This window comes from Myotis daubentonii, chromosome 7 (genome assembly GCF_963259705.1).
Source record: "Myotis daubentonii chromosome 7, mMyoDau2.1, whole genome shotgun sequence".
Lineage (NCBI taxonomy): Eukaryota > Metazoa > Chordata > Mammalia > Chiroptera > Vespertilionidae > Myotis > Myotis daubentonii.
In genome coordinates this window covers 37,522,926-37,545,411 of record NC_081846.1, presented here as the reverse complement: position 1 = coordinate 37,545,411, position 22,486 = coordinate 37,522,926, and the positions used below count along the sequence as shown (strand labels likewise).

Below are 22,486 nucleotides of genomic sequence, written 5' to 3'. Positions count from 1 at the left end.
TTGAGAAATCACTGCAAACCTGAACTGACGGTGGGAAAACCACCTGAACCTCAGCCTCAGGGGCCCCATGAGGCAGGGCTCTAAGCCTCAGGTGGGGCAGGGGTGGAGATGTGGACAGGACAGGGACTAGGGAGGGGGCAGCCACTCCCACAGGTAGCCAGGCCCGGTCTCTCTGGCAGCCCCCAGTATTCGGTGCTTAGGGAACATGGCACACGGGCACTTCACCACTGGCTTTTAGGAGATTATTTCTCTAATAACAAAAGCAAGGAAAGTGTCCTGAATAATTCCGTTTTTACTGGGAGTTCACGACAGCCAGAAAGAGAAAACGTGCCCCACTTCCCAGACTGTCTCCACAGCCCTAGCAGCTGCCCGGAGCCACCGGTCAGCAGGGACAACCACGTTAGGGTCACTGAAGAAGCAGGAACACAGGAGGGCTGTGTGCAGTGAGGATGTACTAGTACGTGTGCCTGCGGGGGCTTCATCGCGGCACGGCCCACCTGCGTGGACTCATCACAGCAGCCTGCCAAGTGAGAAACGAACGCCTGAGCTCTGACAACTGTCGAGGGAAAGGATGCATTCCAGGGCCCAGCAGTCGCCCATTCCACGTCCCAGTAAAGCACCTGGTGAGCCAGGCTCTGGTGGTCAGAGCCCTGGAGGGACGGGTGCTCTGGGCTATTGACGGAGTTGATCACCGCTGGCCTGACCGAGTGGCCTGCACAGCCTGGGCCGGGGGTGGGGGAAGAAGGGGAAGCAGGACCATAATGCTCCTCCCAGGGCTTCGGCTCTCAAGCAAGGCAGGTGCCGCCTGGTCTATTTCTGAGTGGGCAGAGCCGTTCATACACCGGCCCACCCAGGACATGCCGGCAGGAGACCCCACTCCCTCCTGTGCAGGGACATGAGGTGTCTCCTTATAGGCCAGGCAGCGTGGCCAGGGCAGCACATAGCCGCGCTCTCCTCTCTGCTCACACTATGTAACCTGCGGAGCCGCCAGAGGAATCCTGCCCTAGAGTGAGTCCCAGCTCCTCGGAGCCAGCTCCCAACCCTCCAACCAGGGGGCTCTATGGGATGGAGGCCTGAGCCCACGCCCGCCCTGTGCACCCATCCCAATGGGCAAACCAGGACTGGACGAAGGCCACTCCTGCTGACCCCAATGCCTTGTCAGGCCCGGGTGGGCAACGTCTTGTAGGGGTTCAGGATGCCCTTGGGGTCCAGGAGGGTCTTGATCTGCTGCATGAGCCGCAGGGCTTCAGGCGGTTTGCTGTAACCAAGGACGCTCTGCTTCTTGAAGCCGACACCGTGCTCCGCGCTGACGCTGCCCCGCTGCCCCGCTGTCCACTCGTACACGTAGGGCTCCAGGTCACCCAGCAGCGACGGGCTGAAGGCCTCTGCTGTTACATTGAGGTGCAGGTTGCCATCCCCTGGAGGGACAGGGAACCATGGGTCAGGCTGGGCAGGGCCCCCAAGAGCCCTGTCCTCTCCACCTCTTAAGCCCTCTCCCAGAGAGCCCCTTTCCGCCCTCTGTCTGGTTCCAGCCCTTCAAGCCACCAGCCACTGACCTGCAGTGACAGAAGCAGCCTCTTCAGGGGGCCCCAGCTCCCTTGGCTTTTGCTCATTTCTCTCGCCAGTTCTCCCCGACCTGGTCCTTCCTCCATCAGCTCAACATCTTCCAAGGGCTCCCAACGGAGAGCCCTGGAATCTGATCACACTGATGGCTGTCACCAGACTCACATCTCCAACAACACCCAGTATGACCCCATCCCCACCAGACACCTCCACGGACACCATGGGAGCCTGCCCCACCCCCAGGGTGCCCCCTCTGAGGCTGCCCAGCCAACACCCACCACAAACAAAGTCCTGGATCCCCACCTGCCTCCTCTCAGGTCCACCTGGCCCCCTGTTACTCTCAATGAGACCCCCTGGGCCCTGGCTTTCCAGAACTGACCGAACACATGCTGACTCTGGCCCTGGGGATAGCCGGGCTCGCCGTCTACATGCACCCTCTCGGGGTCCCACAGCAACGACAAGAGACATGAGAGTAACCCAGGCGCTGGCTGGGGCTGTGAGCTGGCTGGAGGGAGCCTAGGGTGTGCCTGCACCCAGTGGGGTCATGAGAGCAGATAGTGGAGTTACCACTGAGGGGAGGCCTGCAGGGAGTCTGGGGGGCAGGAATTGTGCTGGCCCTGGGAGACCTGGGAGGCAACACCCAGGAAGCACTGGATGTGACCAGCATGCCCTGGAGCCAGTGCAAACATACAGAGAAGAGGCCCCATGACCAAGTCAGCGGTCAGGAACGTAGAGGGGTTGAGCAGACAGTGGGCCAGGCCCAGTGAGGGTTGCTATCCATCCTGAGGGGCAGGGGGATTTGGAGGCCAGAGGAAGGGGCTCCCAGAGGCAGGAAAAAGCACAGCAAACCGAGGGCAACAGAGGAGGCAATGAGGGCAGGCATGTGGCCTCTGACCCAGTGACCTTGAGCTTCTTACACCCACTCCCTCCATGAGGGTTTTTCAAATGTGGGGTGCATAGCAGGGACCCCCTCCAACCAAAAATGGTCCTCACTGACACACTCAGGGCAAAGGCAACTGAAAATGCCACCACAGGCTTTCTTTGCCCAGGGAACTGTGTGTGGGAGGAGACGCACCTCCACTGACACCTGGATATTCACAACCATCAACCAGCACAGAGTTTGCAGCCCAAGTTCACACTACCTGGTGGTCCACAGACAATGAGCTCAGGACATGAATATTTGGGAGGTTCCAGGCTGGGCGGCCTAGATCTGCACCCACCCCCTGCACAAACTCCAACCCTGGCCTCACTGTTTCCACAGGCAAAGAACTAAGACATATGAGCCCAGGCCACAAACTACACCCACACAAAACAAAGCCACCAAGAACCAGGGCAGCAGAATCCGGCCACAGAGACTCGCCATCCAGCCATTTCCAGAAACAGAACGTAAATGTTTCATATGTTTAAAGAAATAAGAGACTGCCCTAGCTGGTTTGGCTCAGTGGTTAGCTAGAGTGTCGGCCTGCGACCGAAGAGTCCCAGGTTTGATTCCAGTCAAGGGCACATGCCCGGGTCGTGGGCTCGATCCCCAGTGTGGGGCATGCAGGAGGCAACTGATCGGTGGGTCTCTCTCATCATTGATGTTTCTCTCTCGCTACCTCTCCCTTCCTCTCTGAAATCAATAAAAAAAATTTTTTTTAAAGAAATAAGAAATTAAAAAATACAAAACACTGCTGGCTGGTGTGGCTCAGTTGGTTGAGCATCATCTCATGCACCAAGAGGTCAAGGTTTGATTACTGGTCAGGACACATGCCTGGGTGGTGGGGTGGGCTCAACCCCCCAGTGTGGGTGTGTGGAAGGTGGCCAATTGATATTTCTCTCTCACTGATGTTTCTATTTCTCTATCCCTCTCCCTTCCTTTCATTCTAAAAAAAAAAAAAAATCAATAAAAACATATTAGAAAAAATAGTGTAATGGCTGAAGCATACGACTCAGTGAACAGGTTTAACAGCACACAGCACATAGCAAAGCAAGACTCGTGACCTGGAAGATGGCAAAATGCTCTGAATGTAGCAAGAACCGAGGCCCACATCACAGGAACCTGCGATCAGTGATGGGGCAGGAGACCTCGAGCACTGGGCTGCAGTTCCAGAAACAGAGCTGGGGAAGCAGGATGTGAAGACACAAGGGCAGCCCGGTAGGACACACGCTGTCACCCAGATGAACCAGAGGGACACAAGGTCATAGAAGCAGCAAGAAAGGAAAAACGGATTCCTTTCCATGGGACATATGCCCTGGCGGCTAAATTCCCAGTGATACAATTGGAAGACGGCAGAGTGACACCTCGTGCTGCAGAGAGAAAAGAACTTGTCAAACCCAAATTGCTGAAATCCGTTTCAGAACAAAATCAATAGCTTTTCAGGCAAATAAAGTCTAAGATATTCTGTCACCTACGTCCCTAGTAGGAAATTCTAAAAGATGAGGCCCAGACGGGGGCTATGAAAGTAGACAGAGCAGGACTAGAGGTTTGCCCAGGTCTGGACCAACACTGACCACACGAATACCAGCAACAGCATGACCACTTGGGCTGACACACAGACTAGACTGAGATCTACTCCAGAAACAGTGTAGGAACAGGCGGGTGATAATCGGGCCGGCCTTTCACCTAGAGCAGGACATCATGCAAACGTGTCCCCGTTGTCCCCACCTCCACCCCCACCCCCGCACCAGGAAGGACGGAAATCATTGTCAGAAATGCTGGGCCCTGATCAGCCTGAGACGCAGGAGAGGAATTCATGTAACAGCTGGTGGTCCATTTCCCCAGGTCATTATTGACCTTCCCACGGTTTGCTGCCTGAGAAGCTGCAAGTCCTCATCCTTCCTCTGTGACTTCTCTGATGAGATGCCCGTGTCCTGAGTCCCTTTGAGCTCCTCATCGCTGAGCCCTGTGTGTGTGTGAGATGCACCTGTTAGTGAACTTGTTTGTTTCTTGTACTCTGTGTCTTATGGGTCTTGTTTCCAGGGCCCCAAAGACTCTAGGAGGGCAGGGGGAGAAGTTGAGCCTTCCCCACCCAACACAAATAAACCAAACGCTTCAGTTTAAAGACAATGAGTGGCCAATGATGAAGAAGAAACCCCAGCTCCATGCTGTCTTCAAGACACCTATGTAAGTCATGGACAGAAAACAGCTAAAAGTCACAGGAGGAAAACCAGTATGTCAGACAAACACCAAATAGAGGAAAGCTAATGCTCCTGTAGAACATCAAACAAAGGAGGCTCCATGACAAACGAAACTCTGAAAATAAAAAGACTCATTTAGCAGAATGAAAGGACAGTTCTCATCTCCTATCTTCCAAACTGACAGCTAGAAAGAGAGCCAGATTATCCTGTCACCTGGAGACTGATGCTCTGACAACCAGCAGGATGTGGAGGATTAAACTCTACGTGAGCACTTCTCTGTGGATCTGTGCAAACACGGCTCCAGGACTTCAGAGGGCAGCTCTCTCCAAATAGTCATCACAGTTGTGGAATCAGACCACACACTGGGCCCACTGGGCCGCTGACTGGTTTCAGTGTGACACAGGCCCAGTTCTCTGGCTCCAGTGCAATTAAAAGCAAGTCAACAATTTTTAAAATAGCTAGAAAATTCCCATATGTTTGTGAATTTAAAAACATTTCTGAAAAAAGAAAACACACACATACTTCTGCCTAGCCCATGGGTCAAAGAAGAAATGACAATGGAGATGAAAAAATATTTAGAACTAAGGATAATGTACCATCAAAACTGTGGGACAGCCCTAACCAGTTTGGCTCAGTGGCTAGAGCATCAGCCTGCGGACTGAAGGGTCCGGGTTCGATTCCGGTAAAGGGCACATGCCCGGGTTTGTGGGCTTGACCCCCAGTAGGGGGCGTACAGGAGGCAGCTGATCAATGATTCTCTCATCACTGATGTTTCTATCTCTTTCTCCCTCTACCTTCCTCTCTGAAATCAATAAAAATATATAAAAATAAAAATAAATTAAAAAAAAAACAACTGTGGGACTTCTGCACAAATGCTGGGGCACCTCTAGCTGCTGAGGCGGACCAGTCCCGGAGTCGCCCCCCACCAGGCCTTCTGGGAGCCTGGGGCTGAGGTCAGGGCTGCAGAAGGGCAGGGCAGGGGCATGCCAGCAGCAGAGAGGCCAGAAAAAAGAGTCCCAGCAAGTGGGCTCCAAACATCACACAGCAAGTGGGCTCCAAACATCACACACATGGACATTCCGCCCTCCCACTGAAGTCCGAAGGGAAGTCATGCTTTGCTTACGATGACACATGGACCCGGAGTCACTGTGGCTGAGTGACAGCTACTGTCCTGGCTGAGTACTTTCCCGACCATGCTGATACCATGAGAGGAAACATGAGAATATCATGAACACTGTTATGCCAATACATCTGAAATTCTAGAAGAAATGGACAAATTCTCAGAAAGAAAAATTGTCAGGACCAGTTCCGAAGAAAAGGCAAGCTGGAATAACCTGCAGACATTCAGGAAACTGGTCTGCAGTTGCCCCCCAAACACACAAACTTCCAGCCACTTACCTTCATTGGCAAGTTCTCCAAACACTCGAGGAGAAAACTCCACGGTACACAGACTTCCAGAGACCGTAGGGAAGGGGCCACCACCCCAACATCAACCCAGACAGAACCAAGGATCCTGACAGGGCAACAGCACCATAAAAATACCCATGTAGAATTAAGTAAATGGGGTCGAGATACAGGAAGGACCATAGCCAAGCAGGCCCATCCTAGGAACATGGCCCCATCAGCCAGGAGGGCCCAATGTCCTTTGATCGCTGACTATTACAGAAGCACCAACAAACCCAACATTCGCTCCTGATTTCAGAGGGAGAGCCCCTCCGTCCACTGTGACTGCGACAGGTTCACCCACTCTGGAGTCCAAATTCTCAGGGAAAACAGCCTCCCTCACGTTACCCCAGTGACCCTGCGCCCGCTCCCTGCCCCTCCCCAAAAACTAGAGTTGTGAGACCCAAGCTTCACCAGCCATCATTCCCCTGAAGGTTGTCTGAGGAACAGGATCATTCACTTTCCATGCAGCCGACATTACCAATCCTTCCTGATGCTTCACACCGACTCGAGTCCCACAGACTGTCCTGTGCTGTCCCCTAACCAGAGTCACTGCTGCCCTCGCTGGGGACCTCCAGCCCACGTGGGACAGTGATGCGGTGTGGTCAGGGATCTCAGACCTGCTCAGACTCTGGGGTCAGGGCCCATGCCCTACAGCGCTCCACGGAGCTCCCACAGCCGGTGTCACTCTCCCCCCCAAACACCTAAAAGACTCAGAAAAACGGTTAGGAATCTCTCAACCCCAGGCTTTCTCCATCACTGTTCAGAGCATGGACGTGGCGCTGAGCTAGCCCATGGTTAACCACGGTCCACCCGCCCAGCTCTGCTCACCCAGGTGGCCATAGCCCACCACGTGCTTGGCCTGGGGGCCAAGGCGGGCGCGCAGGTCGGTCACAAGGTCATAGAGCCTGTCCACGGGCAAAGAGATGTCGTACTTGTACACATAACCGTCCCGGGTCAGCGCCTCCGTGATCCTCTCCCGCAGGGCCCACAGCATCTGGGGGACAGGAAGAAACAGGCAAAGTCAACACCTGACTGCACTGGGTGTCCACAGTGATGGGCATGACAACGGCGGCTGCTTTGGGGGTGACACTGCTGTTGTGGCAGGCATGAGGCTTCCATCCAAGAGCCCATACTCGACAAGGTCCCAGATGCAGCCCGACAGCACCAGTGCCAGCGACTGAGGCTCTGAGAGCCCCCTTCTGGAAGGGGACGGGCAATGACACTATGTCTTGTAGGTCTGGGTGATAGGGTGGGCATGGCTGGTCGGGCTGCCTGGGGGCGAGGGGCTGGGAAGGCCCCCAAGGATGGGCCCTGGGCTGCCTGGGGACACATGGGGCATGGGTGGGATGGGGATGCTGGTGGCTGGAGCAGGGACAGTCGGGGGTGCAGGGCCTGGGGATGGGGTCGAGGGAGCTTGTTGCGGCAGTGCTGCCTTCCACACAAACCCAGCTGTGGTTTACTTGTTCAGTTAACTTGTCACTGTGGGCATTTGAGGCCGTCGTGAGGGAGCAGAGACAATGTGCTGTGCGACCACTGGGCCCTACTGTCCCACCTGGGCCTTGCCCCGACTCCAGCCCCACACACCCCACCATCTCAGGAAACGTCACCAAGAAATGTCTACTAGGTAAGGACGCTCCTTTTGTTTTTAACATAAGCACAGTACTATGAGCACCTCTAAAAATTCCCTCATCGATTGTGATAGCCCCACAGGTCATCCGTGCCCCGACTATCAGTAGGTCCTACTGGCCTGGCCCCTCACGCACCCAGAGCCCAGGGATGTCCCTGCAGAGATGCTGGAGCCACGGGGACCCTAAAGGATATTTTTTGGTTGCCTCCCACACACACGCTGACCAGGGCCGGGATCAAACCTCACTTGCTGCACAGCTGTCATGCCCACACTGCTGCCTGCAGGCCCCGCTCACCTCCATCACATTCATTGCCAGTGCACGGCCACAAGATTGCTCCCCCTGCCCACCTGTTCTGTCCCACCAGCTCAGGGATGTTCTGCACAGGCCTCCAGGGGCACTCCCCTCCATCCCACCTTTGCTCAGTGCCCCTTCCCAGGCCCCACACCTAGCCATCTCCCCATCTGGATGCCCCCCCAACTCCTGCCCACCTGGGAGGGAAGCCGGCCCAGCCCACCCCCATCACCTCTGGGTACCACCATCTGAGAACAGGGCTGTAGAGCCAGCAGTCTGGACGGGCCAGGACCAGCGTATTCCTGCCTCCCCCCAACTGGATAGCAATCACCCTCTGAGGCAGTGGTTCTCAACCTTCTGGCCCTTTAAATACAGTTCCTCATGTTGTGACCCAACCATAACATTATTTTCGTTGCTACTTCGTCACTGTAATGTTGCTACTGTTAGGAATCGTAATGTAAATATCTCATATGCGGGATGGTCTGAGGCGACTCCTGTGAAAGGGTCATTCGACCGCCAAAGGGGTCGCGACCCACAGGTTGAGAACCACTGCTCTGAGTGACCCCCCCTCGGGTCACCCTCTGAGGAAGGGTCCCCACCCAGGCTCATGTAACCTGCTCCCCAGGAGCTCCAAGCAGACGCCTGCAGCACAGTGTTGTCTGTCCTGTCTTCTGCAGCAAGACCAATAGAGGCGGCTCTGCCTGGGCCGGGGGACAGGGAGGGAGGGCACTTGTGGGCAGAGCGGCAGCTCAGGCTGCCTAGCCACCGCGCTCAACAGGGGCCTGGGTCAGATATTGCTGTAACTCCTTACATATAATATCTAACTACCATAAAAGTAACTGTAGAGAAAAGGGTTTAATTAGAAAGTAGAGAAATAAAGTCAATAACCAACCACTAAGAGACAATGAGCCCTGGCCAGTGTGGCTCCGTGGATAGAGCATCAGCCTGAGGACCAGAGGGTCTCAGGTTTGATTCCCGGTCAAGGGCATGTACCTGGGTTGCAGGTTTGATCCCCGGCCCTGGTCAGAGTATGTGCGGGAGGCAACCAATTCACGTGTCTCTCTCACACACATCTCTCTCCTCTCTTTCTCTCTCTTGCTCTATCCCCTCCTTTCCACCCTCTCTTACAATCAATGGAAAAAATATCCTCTGATGAGGATCAACAACAAAAAAAGAAAGAAAGAAAAGAAAACAAGATCCCACTCTCCACTCAGCCAAATCAGACCCACCCGGGTCCCATTCCTGCCACTGTCCTGTGGACTTCCTGCCCCCTGCTGGCCACTCTCCACACTGCAGCTCAGGGGACCATGGGGGGGAAGGGAAGGGGACAAAGGCCCTGTGCTGTTGAGGATCGCTCCCCTGCTCCGGCCCTCACCTTCCCCCATGGTGACGATGGCTCCCCTGCCCTAGGCCCCCCAGGGTGATAATGGCTCCCCTATGCCAGGCCCCCCCCCTTCCTTCCTTTGGCCGCAGAGGCCAAGTCACTCTTGGTGCCGAGTCATCCTCAGGGAAACGTCTTACCCCCACAACTGGCTCAGCATCACACTAACGCTCCCACAGCCCGCACAGTCCTCTCTGCCTCTGTTTAAAACACCGCTGAAATACCCAGACACCAAGAGTGTGCTTCCAAAGAGGTTCTTCTACCAAAGCTGAGACAGCCACTCAGGTCCAGCCACCAGCCACACTCCCAGTGGACACGGGGCCTTCCACACAGCTCCGGTGAGCCAGGCTGGGCAGAGGACGAGGGCCGCTAGCACACACACACCTTGATTTTCCCCTGGTCAGTGGCCAGGGTCCCGTCGGTCACCAGGCCGGAGGCCAGGGCATGTTCCAGGAAGCTGCTCAGCTTCTCGGCATCGTGCTCCACTCTGGAGCCTGAGGTCTCGACCAAGACATAGAACGGACTTTCTGGAGAGGGCAGAAGGCAAGATGGGCAGAGGCAGGGCCGTCAGGCTGAGTCAGGAAGCTCCGGGGCCAGGAGCCTGCAGAGCAGGGGCTGAGGCTGAAATTCAGACAGTTTAAAAACAGATCTTTCACTGTAACAAACCACATTCACTGGAAACACAGGAACAACCCAGGTGACACTGTGAAGCCCTCATTGCAGGAGGCGCTCTTACCAACCGAGGGAGATGCACCGTCCACCGAGGGGCCCACCATCTTTCCAAAGGTTGTGTATGTCTTATTTCTTTACCACTGGGCATTTATGTTGTTTCCTACTTTATACCAAGAGTAGCATCTCATTCAAAATTGGGGTCTTTCCATATTTATAATTGTTATGACTGAACTGTGTTGTCACCCCCCCCCCACACCCCAAATTCCCATGGTGAAGTCCTAACCCAACCCCATGTGACCATTTGAAGATCAAGCCTTTAAGAAAGTTAAATGAGGTCAGAGGGTGGAGCTCTGATCCTGCAGAGCATGCGCCCTCCTAAGAGGAGGAGGAGTCACCAGAGCTCTCTCTCTGGCCACCATCTGAGGACACAGTGAGAAGGTGGCCACCTGCACGCCAGGAAGTGGGGCTCACCGGGAATCAACCCTAATGGAACTCAGCCTCCAGAACCGTGAGAAATAAATTTCTTTTGTTTAAGCCACCCAGTCTGTGGGCTTCTATTAGGGCAGCTAAGACAATAACGATTTCTTTAGGACGGACCTCAGAAGTAAAATCACCAAGACCTCCAGCTGAATATTTTTCGGTTCATAATGCAAACTGCCTTCCAAAACCCTATCTGAGTCACACCCAGCACCTGTGACTTGCTCCCTGAGGTCGGAGGGTGAGCGTGTCATGGAACGGTACATCTCTTGGTTCTGGAAACAGGGCATTTCCGACAAGCGCGCTTGGTTGTTTTGAAGATCCCAGAGCTATGCCCCAATGGACTGCATTCACTGAACTAACCGAGGGCACATTTAAAACAAAAGTAAATGAGACTCCTGTGCTCATCCAATAGTGGTGACAACACAGCTGCAGAGGGGCCAGTATCCTCCTTCCCGCCCCCTCCCGCACAGAATGGCCTGACAGCCTGAGCCATCCGTGCAGACAGCCTAAAAGGAGCGGCAGGTGGGTGGGTCAGTACCTTGCACTGGGCTGGTGAGGTGGAGGTGGTGCCTGACCAGCTGCATGCACTCAGCATCCATGAACTCGTACGCTGACAGGATCTCCCCCAGCATCCTCTTGCAAGTGCTGAAAGTCTGCAAAACCTCAGCAAAGCCTGGGCAACCTGCATGGGACACAGCACCTCAGGAACATGCCAGCCCTGAGCCTCGCCCAGGCCCACCCAGGTCCCCTGTAACGCAGCCTGCCAACCCGACTCCCAGCTGGCGTGCGAGGCAGCCTCTCGGAGCTGCAGAAGCACTGCCGAGGGAAATGCCACCTGTCAGCCAACAAGCACATCACAGGTTCTGAAGATGATGAAGACAGAAGGCTCGCCAGGATGCCCATGGTTTCCTCACGACTCGCTCAAGACATATTCACGGAACACTGAGAGGTCACAGTGGTGCCAGGACAGGGGGGGCTGACCCTCCAGCTGGAGGGCAGAAGGGACCGAGTGTACTGCTGTAGGCGGAAAGGGCTGGGATGGCAGTGGGGAGGGGTCAGGGATCAGAGGTCACAGAGATGTCGGGAAGAGTGTTCCAGAGAGAAGAGCCTGGGACTGCAGAGGCCTGTGGAAGCTGCACCAAGGGTGCGGCTGCATGGGGACACACGCAAAAGGACACATTAGCGAACTGAACAAATCGAAGAAACAGTTGGAATGCAACACAGGCGGTGAACGGGAAGGAAAGAATGGAAGAGGGTGAGAGACGGGAGGGCAGACAAACGATGCCACATGTGTAATCACAGGTTGAGGAAAGGAAATGGGCAATACTGCAACTGACAAGACACCAGGCCAGGGAGACCTAGAGAAACGTACTGAAAACCACGAACGACCAAGGGTCCAGAGGAAGGAAGAGACAGACCTCTTCAGAGCAGCCGTGGAGGCGGCCCAGAGTGGAGCATTTTCAGTGGAAGAAGGAAACGAGTGCCCACCTGAACCTGCACGCCTAGTGATGGCGCCTCTCGAGAATGAGTGTCAATTAAGGCATTTTCAGACAAACTGACAGTGGGAACTCATCGCCAGTGGGTGTTCCCCAAAGGATGCTCGAGGATGTGTTTACAAGGAGATGAGCATAGCAGGAAGTCTGACGAAGAAGGAATGAGGGGGAAGGAAAATGGCACATTGATCAAATAAGGGTAATTATGATCTGAGAGATTAAGACAAATGGGATCAAGAATTCAGACAAGAGGGGACATTTAAAGTCAGGAGGGGAAGAAACAGCTAATGTCCCCACAATCATGACTGTTCCAGTGGGAAGACACTGATGGCACGGACTGACTGCATTGGTATGTTAGGAGCCCGTGGAATCCTCTAGAAGACTGGTGGTTGGCATCCCTCCTGACCAAGCACAGGAGACGGACCACACACCTACCCAATGGAATGAAGGCAAGAAAAGAGGTGGGAGCAGATGAAGGACAGGGACTGAGGGAAGCAGATGTAAGGTTGTGGTTCAAGTCGCTGGGAAGGGAGGCAGGTGGTGACGTTCCTCTATGGTGGAAACGGCACGTGTGCGTTTGCTGAGGAGCCAGGGAGGGCCTCCATCTGATCACCCCACATAATGAAGATCGGTGTCCTTGGCCTTATCCCCAATGACAATACTTCCCACAGAATCTTAGGTATATGCTCCATAAATGACAAGTGGGTGAGAGGGCTGAGGAAGCTCGACTTTGTTACAAAGTGAGGTTACTGTGCCCAGAACCCACAAGCATGACTCCAGACCTGACTGAACACCAAAGCCAGATCCTGGACCCCTTTGGAAAGAGCGAGAAGCTAGGAGAAATGGGGAGTCCTGCAAGGGCCCTGTCCATCCGCTCTCTCAAACCATGGGGGCGGCAGGCAATCCACCTACCAAGGAAAGCCACGTTCACAGCCCTGGGCTTGGGTGGACACAAGATGGACACGGCGGTAATGACCCCCAGGGTGCCCTCTGACCCAATGAAGAGCTGCTTCAGGTCATAGCCCGTGTTGTCCTTCCGCAGGGAGGTGAGGCAGTTCAGGACGGTGCCGTCGGCAAGCACCTGGCGAGGGAGAAGAGAAACAGGTGTCTAGGAAAGCAGGGGCCCCAGGGTGGGGACAATCAGGCTGAAGGACGGACTTTTCTTCCCTGGCTGGAGTGAAATCCTGCCCCCCAACCAAGAGGCTCAGGGCCCAGTTCTCAAAGGAAGCTGGCCCGAAGCAGAGCCACACCTGGAGATGGAGCAGGGCCCAACCTGTTGCTACAACAGGACCCACACCTGGGGGTACAACAGGGCCTACACCTGAGGGTGGAGCAGGACACACCTCATAAACATGGCAAAGTGAGTTACAATAAAAATAATGTGCAGCCCAGCCAGCGTGGTTCAGTGGTTGAACATCGACCTATGAACCAGAAGGTCATGGTTCGATTCCCAGTCAGAGCACATGCCCAGGTTGCGGGCTCGATCCCCAGTGTGGGGAGTGCAGGAGGCAGCTGATCAATGATTCTCTCTCATTACTGATGTTTCTCTCTCTCTCCCCCTTCTTCCTTCCTCTCTGAAATCAATAAAAATATATTTTAAAAAAATAAAAATGTGCAGCTGGCTAGAAAACAAAGCTATTAAAACGTTGTGAATTAGCAGATGAAAGTCCAGCGTGTATTTATGTTCAGTCCACCCTTGGGTAACAGGACAGAAGGTTCCAGGCTTTAAAAAACCATGAGGTGTGCCCTAGCTGGTTTGGCTCAGTGGATAGAGTGTCGGCCTGCAGACTGAAAGCTCCCTGGTTCGATTCTGGTCAAGGGCACATGCCCGGGTTGTGGGCTCGATCCCCAGAAGGGGGTGTGCTGGAGGCAGCCAATCAATGATTCTCTCTCATCATTGATGTTTCTATCTCTTTCTCCCTCTCTCTCTGAAATCAATAAAAAGTATATTTAAAAAAACAAAACCATGAGGTGTCTAAGCAGGAGCCAGTGAGGGTTCAGGGAAAGGGACTCCAATACCCCTGGAGGGGCAGCCAGCGATGGTGTGAGTAAAGGCCAACAGAACCTTGCTCCTTCTCTGCACACAGCCCACCTGGAAGCTGACTGGTGGAACGTGGCTGGGTCGTGGGAACCTGCTCACGGGGAAGGGTGCCTAGAGCGCCTCACGTGGACCCAGAAGCCACGGACCCAGCAGCAGTGCCTCGGGAAGCCAGAGCAGGGCCTCCCTGAGCAGGTGCTATGTGGAACCCACAGGTCCCGGCCTGGGCTGGATGACTGGAGCCAAATCACCTGCACCACCTGGGGCCGGAGGGCAGCCTGGGCACCACCCCAGTGTCCACACAGTTGTGGGCCTTCGAAAGAGGAATGAACGCTAACCCGAAGGCACAGGGTGTGGAGCTGACAGGCCTTGTGAGCACAGTAACAGCTGGGAAAAGACTGGAAGAGCCCTGAAACTGGCACCTGGACACAGGGAGCCAGGCCAGGGGTCCCTGGGAGCAGGGCCGCACTTGCACGCACAGCAATGGCTCCGGCTCACCACTTCCAGGCCCAGGACAGTCCCACGCAGCGAACCATATCTCAGAAACCGCAGACCACCTGCGTTGGTCGCCAGGTTCCCCCCGATGTGGCAGCTGCCCTTCGCTCCCAAATCCAGGGGCATGATGAAGTCCCGCTCCTCCACATACTGGCTCAGCTCCTCCAAAATGCACCCCGCCTGGCAAACCAGGATCCCTGCGGAGCAAGCAGAGCTGTCACGGTGCTCTCAGCACAGGGTGACTCAGACAGAGCCTGCAGTGTGAACTCCCCCCGCCCCCAAGGAACTGCACCTCAGGATCCAACCCAGAACTTAGAAAAGGAGCTTGGGCCCCATCCCTCCCCAAGAAGTTATCTCTGTGAATACTGTGAAAAAGAGGAAAAACTCATAAGGCAAAAATGAGAAGAAACACACATGCACACGTATACACCTGCACACATTCACATGTGTGTGCTCATATGTGCATATGCACACCCATGTGCCCCGTACGCATGCATGCACATGTATTCGCACACACATGCGTACATGCATATACGCAGGCCTATGGAAGAGAGCAGAAAAGAGAGGGTTGTTATCAGGCAGTGGTCCTCAACTAGGGGTGATTTGCCCCCCAGGGCACATGTGACAACACATTTTTGGTTGGGGGTGCTGTGTCAAGTGGGTAGAAGCCAGGGATGCTGCTCAGCACCCTATGGTGCCCGGGTGCCCCCACCATAGAGAATGATCCAGCCCACACATCCCACTCAAGTAGCCTACACCATGATACTGCTGCATCCTGAGCAGGAAGCCCCTTCATGCGATGTGACCTCACACTCCCAAAAGGTGGTTCTGGCCGGAAAATGTCAGAGTCCAAAGGGGCAGCCCATCCCCTTCACCTCAAGCCCACAATACGTCACTAAGTGACGAACTAAGTAACACCCCGTGAGGAATGGGCATGGACAGACCTGGTCCTTTCCTTCCGGGGCCCAGGTCCCCTACTGCCCAGCCCCAGCAGCTGACAAGGATGAGGATGGCACCAACAGGCAGCCAGGCTCACCAGATATGTCCTGAAAGCTGACGACCTGGTTCATGAGGGCAGTAGACAGGATGATCTCATCAAAGACGGGGACACTGCCCCCCACCAGGCCCGTGTTGCCCCCCTGGGTGTTCACGGCCAGGTTCCTCTCATGACAGTACCTAGGACAAGCACGGGGGAGGCATCAGGTCCCACTTCCCCACACCCACACCACCATCCTGTGGGACACGCTCTGGGCCACATCTGAGAGCAGAGAAGGCAACTGGATGGAAAAGAATTTGGAGAAACAAATGTGCCCATCTCTGGGAGGCAGTGTGCCCACGTGCATCAAGTAAACCCACCCCGTGAGGTGCCAGCCTCTAGCGATGGGTTCTGAGAGCAGGCACACGTGGACAATGACATATATTAATGTGAAATTCAAGAACACCTTGATGTGATCTGGCAGTTTTGGGGGACTGTAAAACGTAGGGCACTTGTGAGGTGGGTCGAAAATGGCACGGAGGAATAATTTGCACCAAGAAATGGTCATGGATTTGCCAAATGAGGAGGGAAAAAAGATGACAATGTCTTAGATACAATGTGACATTTGCCTCGGGATCTTTCTCTGTGGCCTCAGCCAGGCACAGGAAGATCCACGGAGACTAGAGAAAGCTAGAGAGTTCTGAACGCTGTCTCCGTGTAAAACATTCTTCGCCGACTCCATCCACACCTTTGGGACCCCCTGGACCCCCAGGGCTGGACCCCGGCAGCGACCCAACCACCGACCACCAGGATTGAACCTGAAACCCAGGTACATGCCCTTGACCAACAATCGGACCCTTGACATTTCAGTGCACGGGGAAACACTCTTAACCATTGAGCAACACCAACCAGAGCTGCAATTTTTTCTTTTCTTTTTTTTAATTCTGAGAATATTATTTCCACTGATTTCTAGAGAGTGGAGGGAAATAAGGAGGGGGAGAGAGACACATCGATTGGTTGCCTCCTGCACACACCTCTACCAGAGCTGGGGAACCTGCAACCAAGATACATGCCCTTGACCAGGAATCGAACAGGCAACCCTTTGGTCCGAGGGCCGATGCTCTAACCACTGAGAAAAACTGGCCACGGCTGCACTTTTTTCTTTACGATTTTCTATGTTTCCAATTTTCCTATCTATGTAATAAAAACCCAGTGGTTGTAACGCCGAACGGCCAAAGACCGGTCACCAGGAGGTGCATTGATGGGTCCCGCAGAGCCAGCGGGACTTGACGCAGCATGCTGGGTCTGGGTTTCACACAATTTCATACACTGGGCCTCTAGTAATGAACATAATAGCTTATTGATATAGAAAATAAAAAAGGTATATTTCAAGAAAAGGTCACTTTCCTTGGAGTCTGCAGCCACTCCCACGTCGTGCCCAGTCCAGCACCCAAGGTTCTGAGGTTTGAGGCCTGGCTCTGCACAGGCTGCCAGCTTCCTGGGGTCTGTGTTTGTGTGTCTTCAGGAGGCGTCTACTCACATACCACAGGGAGGGCTTCTTACCTGAGGATGTGAGACACCTCCTCCGATGTCCGGGGCTTCAGCAGTACCTTGCTACAACCTGAGACAGAAAAGAGCGTTAGACACGGGAAGGGGACCTCCCTGGAAAAGGGAGGTTCTTCAAAAGCACTTTCTCCTTCCTCAGTGAGATGACCCACACAACCACGGTCACCCACAAACCTCAAGGACAAGAGCAGTCAGTCTGCTCACTGAGAGGAGGTGGGAGACCGGTAGACGGTGCCAACTGAAGTAATGGTGAAGGTGGTCAGATGTGAGGGGAGGGGTGCTTGCCTGGCTTCTCCACTGCAAGTTACTAAGGATATTGTGGGCAGACACTTGACACTATGTAGACACCCTGTTGCTCCTCCAAGTTCACCCCAGGAATTTAGCATCTATTGATTTTCCTGCCTGAAGCAGTTCTTAGGATAGTTGCCAAATGGGGATTTCCACCCATCCTGCACTGAACAGCTGACCTTGTACTGTAAGGAGGGGCCTTCCTTCTCTCTCATGTATTTATTTAGCTATTCAATCATATCCATGTGGACTCATGGGTTCATTTTTCTTTTACTCACTGGTTAAAATTCTTTGCTGTCATGATTTGAGGTCCAGATGTGGCTGGTGGGAGCCCCCTGAACTAGTTCGTTGGCATCCCTAACCACTGCCCCCCTTCTGCACCTTTGTTTTGTTGAAAGAACTCTGACTAGATGAGTGGAGGCTGCAGAGGCAGGAGGAGCACCAAGCATGTTCCTCTTACATCATTAACTCTTCACGAAGCCATGAGATCAGGCTAGTGGGTGTGGCTCAGAGCTTGAGTTTCGACCTATGAACCAGGAGGTCATGGTTTGATTCTCTGTCAGCACAAGCCCGGGTTGTGGGCTCTATCCCCAGTGTGGACATGCAGGGGGCAGCCAATCAATGACTCTCTCTTCACTGATGTTTCTCTCTCTATCTCTCTCTCTCCATTCCTCTCTGAAATCAATAAAAATGTTTAGAAAAAAAAAAAATTCCTAACTGGGAAGTCACGCCCCATGCAGGTAACTTTTTAGTAAAAGGTTTACCTTTGCCTTAAGCAAGCCCTGTCAATCGTTTTTGTGCATCTACATCAAAACTTTTTTTTTTATCAACACACTTTTTTTTATAATATTCAAGTAATTTTATTTTATTTTTTAAATACATTTTATTGATTTTTTACAGAGAGGAAGAGAGAGGGATAGAGAGTTAGAAACATCGATGAGAAAGAAACATTGATCAGCTGCCTCCTGTACACCTACTGGGGATGTGCCTGCAACCAAGGTACATGCCCTTGACTGGAATCGAACCTGGGACCTCTCAGTTTGCAGGCCAATGCTCTACCCACTGACCCAAACCACTCAGGGCATCAACACACTTTTGAAATAAGCATAGCCACCCTCAAGTGAGCACTAATCTTAATTATCTTGTAATGCAATCCCTACCTTGCTCTCTCCCACCCTCATCTAATCTTCATTATGATCCCTCCTTAATTTCAAATGCATGAAGGCTGCAAAACTGTTATTTTCTGGAACATTTGAGATCTTGCTCCCCGGTATATGACATCAGTTTGGCTCAAATAAGCTCTTATAAAAATTCTCTACAGGCCCTAGCTGGTTTGGCTCCGTGGATAGAGCGTCGGCCTGCAGACTGAAGGGTCCCAGGTTTGAGTCCAGTCAAGGGCACATGCCCAGGTTGCAGGCTTGATCCCCAGTAGGGGGCATGCAGGAGGCAGCCGATCAATGATCCTCTCTCATCACTGATGTTTCTATCTCTCTCTCTCCCTTCCTCTCTGAAATCAATTTTAAAAAATAAAATTTAAAAAATTCTCTACAAGTTTGGCCGTTTCTTAGGTCCCATGTAATGAAAGAGGCAGAGACTAGGCTGATGCTGTCACAAGCCAAGAACGTCCCCTAGAAGTTGGGGGAGAAAGAAAGGACCCTCCCTGGAGTCTCGGGAGGAAGTGCAGTCCTGCAGACACCTGGTCTCGGCCTTGCTGCCTCCAGAATTGGCAGGATCCATCTCTGTTCTCTTAAGCCCCGTCTGTAGTTCTTTGTCACAGTGACTCCAGGAGCCTAACACAGGAGCTGAGAGGAAGCAAGCAGTAAACACACAGACCGCCTCAGAGCAGCCAGGGCACTGTCTGGTCCTTTAATGTGAAGGTGTCATGCACCACTGTGGAGAGCAGAGTTAATAACTAACTCCAATTTGTGTCTGAACCTTATCATCTGAACACATATAAGCCTAGGCCAACAGCCAAGTCCTGGGCTGCCAGCAAAAGGGAGGCAACCCACATCTATAAGTTATAACGATGACCAAGCATCTTCGTGGACGGTGCCAAATATTTTTATTTGGATTTTGAGGGCTAATCTCAGAGACCACAAGATAATCTAACAAGTGCAGATGAAGGGAGACACCTCGAGAAGAATAGAAGTGAAACTAAGAACAGTTGACACTTGCTATTCACCCTCCTGTGAGTGAACCGTGCTGACAGCTCATGTGTCTGGCTTGGAGACTGTTGATTATTTCGGGGCCTTGCTGTCTCAAGGTAGTTCAGCAGTCTTCCTTGCAAAACATCCTCACCCCCACCTTCCCCCACCAGACACCGAGGCCTCTGTGACTCCGAATGACCAGTAAACACTGCTCTGTGAATAGCCTGGACTGGAGAACAGTTTGTTAACCCCCAATACTTGTGTGTATGTATTCTGATCTGTTTGTAATTTGGATTAAAACTGCAAGTAATAAAAGCTAAATGGACAGCATAGTCACCCGTGTTGGTGTTGGAAACCTAGAAGGCCAAGTGGCCTCGATCAAGCACCCCTGATATTATCTGGGGGTCAGGACATCGAGTGACTTATAGGAAAGACTATACTCACAGCCAGAGTGCTCATGACAACCACCAATAAACTTCTATCAATTCTGTCCTCAGAGCATCTTAGAGTCACCTCTTAGCAGCTTTCTGCAGCCTAAGAAAGGTGTGGGGGTCCTTGCTCACCTCGCATGGTTCTCAGCCAGTCCACATTCGAAGCCTCCAGCTCCTCTGGGTCTGTGATGACCCTCCTGGGGATGATGCGCTCAAAGGTGGCCAGGTCTTCCTCAGACACTGTGGAGAAGGGCAGCCGCCGCACCGGGTAGCGCTCGCAGGTCAGCACCACCTCGGGGGCCTGGGAGGACGTGGAGGAGCTGCCTCTGCGAACCAGGGGGCTAACGCCCGCGACTCCATGAAGTCTGCCCCACGAGGGGGTTCTGGTTGCCCCTGCCCAGGTCCTCTGCTGCATGAAGGCTCCAGGAGTGCAGGCTGCCCGCCACGGGAGGAGCCACACAGGCCACCTGGAGGCCAGACGCCCCACCATAGCTCTTGCCCTAAAAAGCAAGCGATGGGACCTGTAACCCTGGACTACTAGGAGCCGTGAAAAGGAAATGATTGCCCCAACCGGTCTGGCTCAGTGAACAGAGCATCGGCCTGCGGACTGAAGGGTCCCGGGTTCGATTCTGGTCAAGGGCACATGCCCAGGTGAGGGCTCAATCCCCAGTAGAGGGTGTGCAGGAGGCAGCCAATCAATGATTCTCTCTCATCATTGATGTTTCTCTCTCTCCTCCCTTCCTCTCTGAAATCAATAAAAGTATTTTTTATTTTTTTTTTTAAAAAAAAGAAAGAAATTGCCCAGGGAAGGGTATAAGTTGGGAAAGTGAGGACAGGACGCAGGCAGAGGCGGGCTGGAGGGGACAGGGGGCAGGAGGCCAGCGGGCGGCTCTGCCCTTGCTCTTGCCCGGGTGTGGTCCCCTGCACCTCCTGAGGACTCCCTGGGCTGTCCGTCCCCAGGCGGCTGACCTCTGTCTCCGTTCGGCCCTCTTCCTTCAGAACAAAACCAGGGCTCGAGGCGTTCAAAGGAAGGGACAGATGGCACGAAACTGTACACTTAAAACTGGCTCAGTGGCAAACTTTATGTTTTATGTATGTTACCACGAGTTTAAAAAGTGCAGAATCAAGAAAAGGACAGATGAGGGAGCTTCTCCGGCTGCCCACGTGGTGGAGGCGGTTCGCACACAGACCCCGCACCAGTGAGAGGTGACAGGTGGAGACCGGCCCTCACCTGGCGCTCAGACAACCTGGACGGCACATGGGGCAGTGCTCTCGCCCGCTGCGTGGCTCGGGGAAGTGAGCCGGCCGCCCGGTGCCCTGCTACCGCGCCCGCGTGCCGCCCCGCCCCGGGCCCTCGCGCTCGGAGGGACGCGGAGCGAGCTCAGGCTCTTCCCGCGAGAACCGACGGGCGCGCGCAGCCTGCGTGGTCACGTGGTGGCCGCAGCCCGCACGGGGTCGACCCCGCGGACGGACGGCGCCTGCGCTCCTTGTCGTCCTCGCCATCCGCGACCACGGTCGCCGCTCGGCTCCGCTCCGCCCCGCAGCCCGCGGTCCCTCCGCTCAGACCCCTGGCGGCCGCGCGCGCGCACTCACGTCCGCGTCCCCGTCCCGGCCGCAGCGGCCGTCGCCGTCCTCCAGCAACCAGAGCCAGTGGACGGAGCCGGCAGGACTGAGCCTGCGCACTGCCTCCCTCCCGGCCCGCCCCGCCCCCTCAAGCCCCGCCTCCAAGCCCCACCTCTCCCATAAGTCCCGCCCCCAGGGCGAGGGTGGCCCCTGGCGACCAGGCGCGCGGCGCTGTCCACAGCCCTCACTGCGGGGACCGCCAGCCTCGACCCGCGTCCCGCACCGCCCGGCGGGGTCTCGGCACACGCCCACCCCCTCCCCGAGGCCGGCCCCCCGCAGTCCGCCGGACGGGCCCCCCAGGAAAACTGCCCACTCCCCCCTCCTACTGCGGGCCCTCAGGGGACCCTCCAGGAGCCCGAGCCCTGGCCCGCTCCGGCCAAAGGGCGGGCAGAGCCCGAGCTGGTTCCCAAAGCTGCCCGCCAAGCAGCGGGAACATTTTCTCGGACAGAGGCCCTGGCCTGGGACTCGAGGGAGGGGACCGCAGAGGGGCGGGGGCCGGGCCGGGCTGCGAGAGGCCACAGCGGGACCGCAGCCTCCTCCAGCCCCTCCGGGTCCCACCTGCCCTGCCGGCCGCCGCCCGCAGCTCTCCGTGGGGCCTGCTAGCTACACGCCGCCCACCGCAGCTCGGAGACGGGGCCGCAGCTTGGTGGACGCTCCTGTCATCCCAGCAACGGCCCTCACCCCAGCGGCACCCGTGCCAGTTCCCAGCCTCACCCCATGGCCTCAGGGGTGCCGCCCTCGCCCCAGACGTCCCAGTCCCAGATCCATGGACACCCCCCGCCTAAGCTCCTGCTCCACCAGCCTGGTAGCACCCACTCCCCGGGTGGCTGAATCCCGCCCAAGGGCAC

General features: G+C 54.8%; 1 protein-coding gene across 3 annotated transcripts; it reads right to left on the bottom strand.

Annotated features, from left to right (window-relative positions):
* Positions 1-274: 274 nt before the first annotated feature.
* Positions 275-21,714, bottom strand: D2HGDH (D-2-hydroxyglutarate dehydrogenase). 3 transcript variants are annotated; one of them, XM_059703893.1, is made up of 10 exons: positions 21,609-21,714; positions 20,148-20,515; positions 17,147-17,204; positions 15,644-15,783; positions 14,611-14,804; positions 12,987-13,155; positions 11,120-11,263; positions 9,814-9,956; positions 6,958-7,123; positions 275-1,418 (listed from the first exon to the last, which is right to left on the bottom strand). In XM_059703893.1, the coding sequence occupies exons 2-10, from the start codon at positions 20,503-20,505 to the stop codon at positions 1,159-1,161; spliced, it is 1,632 nt and encodes a 543-aa protein (XP_059559876.1). In that variant the 5' UTR covers positions 20,506-20,515; positions 21,609-21,714; the 3' UTR covers positions 275-1,158. The 3 variants fall into 3 exon arrangements, with proteins under 3 accessions (XP_059559876.1, XP_059559875.1, XP_059559877.1); XM_059703892.1 differs by lacking the exon at positions 21,609-21,714 and adding an exon at positions 21,247-21,588; XM_059703894.1 differs by lacking the exons at positions 15,644-15,783; positions 21,609-21,714 and having other exon boundaries at positions 20,148-20,163.
* Between the last annotated feature and the right edge of the window lie 772 nt (positions 21,715-22,486).

Excerpts from the sequence above, each read along its gene's own strand:
- D2HGDH (XM_059703892.1), bottom strand. The coding sequence starts at position 21,275 with ATGTGCCGTCCAGGTTGTCTGAGCGCCAG. Across the intron at positions 9,957-11,119 it reads CCTCACCAGCCCAGTGCAAG|AAAGTCCGTTCTATGTCTTG; the intron begins GTACTGACCCAC and ends TGCCCTCTCCAG. Across the intron at positions 1,419-6,957 it reads GGTGGGCTATGGCCACCTGG|GGGATGGCAACCTGCACCTC; the intron begins GTGAGCAGAGCT and ends CTGTCCCTCCAG.